This window comes from Pseudophryne corroboree, chromosome 5 (assembly GCF_028390025.1).
Source record: "Pseudophryne corroboree isolate aPseCor3 chromosome 5, aPseCor3.hap2, whole genome shotgun sequence".
NCBI classification, from domain to species: Eukaryota; Metazoa; Chordata; class Amphibia; order Anura; family Myobatrachidae; genus Pseudophryne; species Pseudophryne corroboree.
This window is the reverse complement of record NC_086448.1, coordinates 670,820,338-670,825,403: the sequence shown is the minus strand read 5'-3', so window position 1 is coordinate 670,825,403 and position 5,066 is coordinate 670,820,338. Positions and strand designations below refer to the sequence as shown.

The window sequence follows — 5,066 nt, the reverse complement described above, 5'->3', positions numbered from 1 at the left end:
ATTTACCCGTGTTTTTTCCTAGCGGAAGTCAAGTGATCCGGGAATCCTACCTGGGTAGCTTGCTGGGTTGAACACGTGTTCAACCCAGTAAGCTGTGTGGTGTAAACGGAAGCCGTGTCGATGCGACACGGCTCCCGTTCACAGTGTATGGAAGGGCGGTGCTGGGAGATCATGTGATCTTCCAGCGTCGCCCCTGTCGCCCCTGTCGTATCAGCAGCACTGTCACCAACCCAGCAATATGCCGGGTTGGTGAGCTGTAGTGTAGAAGGGGGCTCTAGCACGGGTCGCAGCCGTGTCAGGCTCCCGGCTGCGACCCGTGCTACAAGTGGAAAAAGGGTATTAGTGACAAACAAAATAATGTCTTGTTATCTGTGAGCAGCAGCTAATGACACTCACTTTACACAGGATGTGTGCTGTAGCAGATTTGTTTTTAAATGTACCAAATTGAATCTTAAACGTAAATTAGACATTGTATTAAATATAAGGTGACAGTGCCCCGGAAATAAATCAAAAGCAATTATCTTTCTATAGTAGTAGAAAACAGAATCATGATAAACTAGGCTTCTGCCCAAATACTTATAGAGTTCTGCAACATATTTGCTTTGTTTAAGCTTGAAATATGCAAATGTATTCTCTGCAATGAATATAGTAAAGTTGATTACAGCTATGCTGTTCTTTATGTTTCCAAATAATTACCCTAAAGATTGTAAGGTTGCAAGCCTAGCCCCCTTACCTATATGTCTGTCTGTTAATACCCAGTAATGTTGTATTACTGTGATCCCAGTTGTAAAACACAACAGAATATGTTAGTGCTATATAATTACCAAAATGTACAAAAAAATAGTTTGCCCTTCATTACTAGTTGTATTGACCTACTATACTAAAATGCAAATTGTTAATTTTTAAGTGTTTCCATGACTCACCTTAATAGATACTTCTACCTGTCTACTTTCTTACTGCAAGACTTCAATAGTGAGTCTGAAATGATTAAAGTATATTAGTAAAGGAACTACAGTCCACTCGCTACTCCACCCTGCCCACGCTCCACTCTATGAGCTGAATTCAGACCTGATCGCAGCAGCAAAATTGTTCTCTAAAGGGCAAAACCATGTGCACTGCATGGGGGGGGGGGGGGGGGCAGATGTAACATGTGCAGAGAGAGTTAGATTTGGGTGGGTTATTTTGTTTCTGTGCAGGGTAAATACTGGCTGCTTTATTTTTACACTGCAATTTAGATTTCAGTTTGAACACACCCCACCCAAATCTAAGGGGTCTATTTACTAAGCCTTAGATGGATATAAAGTGCACGGAGATAAGGTAGCATCCAACCAGCTCCTCACTGTCATTTTTCAAACCCAGCCCTTGACAAGGTAGGTAGGAGCTAATTGGCTGGTACTTTATCTCTGTCCACTTTATCTCCATTCAAGGCTTAGTAAATAGACCCAAAAGTCACTGGAGATAAAGTACCAGCCAATCGGCTCCTAACTGCCATACCACAGGCTGTGTTGAAAAATGACAGTTAGGAGCTGATTGGCTGGTGCTGCAGTGCACATGGTTTTGCCCTTTAGAGAAAAATGTTGCTGCTTTGTAATAATTATTCAGATTGGTTTTATGTCATATTGTATTTAAGTAGCATTAAGACATTTGCTGAAAATCCCAGAGCCACTGACAAACATTATTCATAATACTATGTGCCACTGATGAAGTATGGAGTCCTAAGTTGTTATGACAGAACCAGGTAAGGATGTAATAAGTCCTCTTAGATGAAAAAGTAATGATTAGACACACAAGTACAAAATGTAGTTCATTTATTTCAGTAAAAAAAACAGCATAAAAACTAAAAATAAGTACAAAATATTTTTTACATGCATTAAAATAATTCATTAAATTGACTATACCATACCCAACATTGCACAAGAAGCTCAATTGCATTAATGTCCCATCTGAAATTGCTTTCACATATCCATAAATTCAAAATGTTTCATACACTACAGTAATTGTAGTAACAGATATTATTGGATTCAGTGATTACAGATGGCAATAAACTTGTGGAACTGGCACCAGTATATCCATCTGTATGAGAGTTCAGTTCTCTGTCAGATTTCCCATCAAACTGAAGATATTGATCAAACTCATCCTTATCAATATCACTGATGAGATGGGCTTGCTGAATGTGATCTGTTCTGGTGATCTGCTGAGGATCAGCTGGGAAGAGCCTGTGCTCTGGTTGGGCCACTTGCTGGGGTCTGCTTGAAGGCACATAGTGTTGGGCATAATACAGCGATGTAGATGCCTGCTCCCTATTTCCCTGTGCAATTTGATCAGTTTGTGGCATTGGTCTCCTATACGTGGAGATTTCAGTATTATTCGGGTGGTGGATGCGATAGGAAGTATTGTAGGCATAGGGAACCATATGGTTTTCTACTTGGGTAGGTGGTGAGTAAGACACATGAGCATCTTGGGGCGTCTGTGATGTTGGCAAATTGTAGCTTTTGTAATAATGTCCCATTGAGCGTTGCTCCTTGTAGTGGCTGTCCTGAGGCAGCTGGTGATGATCAGTGTAATCTGTGCTGAAGTTGTCCAAACACACCTGGGCATCATTGTTCAGCACAGAAGGGTGAGACAGCTCTAAGGCTGGGTGATAACAGTCACCTGCCCTCTTCATCTTCCTCTCCTGCTTCCTCCTCCTGGGTCTGTACTTGTACTCAGGGTGGTCCTGCATGTGCTGTACTCTCAGCCTCTCTGCTTCCTCCACAAATGGACGCTTTTCAGCCAGTGGTAGAGACTTCCAGTACTGCCCTGTAAGTCACAGAGAAACACATATTAGGAAAACTAACAATATATGTGTCATTTCACTGAACAACAAAACCATAACCAGAGATAGCGCAAAGATAGGGAAATTCATCTATAACATAATGTATCCTTTTACAGCAAAAATGTCATATACTTTATCACATGCATGGTGCAAGAAATGTATATAAACAAAATACAAATGTGACATGCTTTCAGGCCATATCAGTTCCTAAACTGATGAGTCTACAGTATATATAGGTCCCACAATATCTCTCTGACCACCCACCATCCACAGTACCCAAATGCATTGCTCTGCATCCTCCTCCCAGCACAATGATCTCCCTTGCGCATCATTACTCAGCAATTTGCACAATAATCCACAAGGTGTTCTCCCTATTCCAGCCAAGTGACCACCTTATCCACCCACCAGGTGTTCCCCTTATCCTAGGCAGGTGCCCCTCTTAACCCACCGTTTACCCATTTATGCCAGGAAGGTGCCAACATTACTCCAACAGATATCCCCATGATACCAGCCAGGAGTCACCTTTGTCCCACCCAGTTGTCACCATTATCCCAGCCAAGTGTCCCCTATTCCCAGCGAGGTGTCGTCGTCGTCCCCCCCCCCCCCGTCCCCCCCCTCTCCCTCCTTACCAAGCATCTTGCTGAGCTCCGCATTGTGCAGGTCCGGGTTCTGCTGGGCCAGTCTCTTGCGCTCATCTTTAGCCCAGACCATGAAGGCGTTCATAGGACGGCGGATCCGGGCCTCGGCTTTGCCCCTGGGGTTGGTAGATCCTGAATCGCATTTCATCTTAGCCTCACGTATGTTGGTGAAGGTCTCAGCCCACTGGCACTGCCCCAGCCCGGGTATTACCATTGGCACTGAGCACTTTCCCCTCTTTTGCTCGTCACTGGCGTATCCACCATCCGTGCTGCTCATGTTGCGGTGTGGAGTAGCTACTGTCCAGGGCGATGTCGCGGCTGCTGGTCACACGGGGACTAGTTGTGACTTGTGCTCACACCAGGGAGATGCACTTCTATAACCACAGCTCCAGCCAATCAGCGCCCTGGGCCGGGGTATTTTGAATAAGGTGTGAAGTGTGTGGTCAGCTAGCACTTTAGCAGGTAGAGGACCTTCAGCATTAGTTTTGCTGCAAAGTGTAATCTGGACTTTATGTAAATGGGACCACAGACTAAAACCAACATAGGCCGCCAAGAACTAAAATAAACTGCACTTTTATTGCTTCTCATGTAGTTGATGTAAAGGGTAAAAAGAACTAATGATCATTGTTCAAATGCAGATTGGGTTTCCTGTAGTCTAGATAATATACTGCTGTTATGCAATCCAGTGTGAGGTACCATCACCTATCTTCCTATCTACCTTACTAGACGCTAGAGTCAACTTCATATACATTTCTGACTATAATAATCTGGAGTAAACTAATAGCTGACATGTATACTGCTTTTATACTATCATTTTATAGACAATGAACGGGTTTTTTTTTTTTTAGTATACAGTTTATTTAATTGTTTTTTGAAGCATAACGAGTTCTAATAATTACACTTAGGTGAAAGATTTATTTATTTATTTTTTAATAAAAGTGATTTAACATAGATTACACTATTCTGTTTACTTCTAAGTGTCTTCATGGTGTTAATTAGATGGTAATTCATAAATAAATAAAAAATATTACAGCAGAATTTGTTTAGTAAACAGCACATATACAAAGCACATATAGCCTGTCATCATATTGTAGGATTTTATTAAAAATATATATTTGCTTTAAACATACGGGTTCTTTAGTATAGCATTTTTAATTGCGAATTAATTATTCATAATCTATATTACCGCAATATATTATGGGTTATAATTTAAATAATAAAACCAGTATTCGTTTGGAAATTGCCTAATTTGCTCCCCGTTACTGCACGGTAATCTCAGCAGAGTGAGAAACGCTTCTGACATTAGAACCATTTCTTTTATATGTCTCGTATCACTAGAAACAAGTGTGGAAACATAAATAAATATGTTATACGATGTGTGAATTAATATAAGCATGGCAACTTGTTTGCCTTTCGATACAAAATAATTGTTGCAAAACTGTAACATGATTTCAACTTGTTGGAAGAAGACACAATTTTGCTGGTTAATTCTGTCCAAGAAAAACACAGAAAAGTTGATTCTTCATTGAAGTAGTTATTAAATAAATAGAGATGTGTTTTTACACTTTTCGTTAACGAAATCACGGAACCATCAAAGGGCAGGTGAAAGTGAA

The 5,066-nt window shown here is 41.1% G+C and overlaps 1 protein-coding gene across 1 annotated transcript; it reads right to left on the bottom strand.

Moving 5' to 3' along the window:
• Positions 1-1,908: 1,908 nt before the first annotated feature.
• On the bottom strand, positions 1,909-3,730 carry LOC134929308 (transcription factor Sox-17-alpha-like). The gene is made up of 2 exons (XM_063924994.1): positions 3,445-3,730; positions 1,909-2,799 (listed from the first exon to the last, which is right to left on the bottom strand). Exons 1-2 carry the CDS (start codon positions 3,728-3,730, stop codon positions 1,982-1,984), a joined length of 1,104 nt encoding a protein of 367 aa, XP_063781064.1. The 3' UTR covers positions 1,909-1,981.
• Between the last annotated feature and the right edge of the window lie 1,336 nt (positions 3,731-5,066).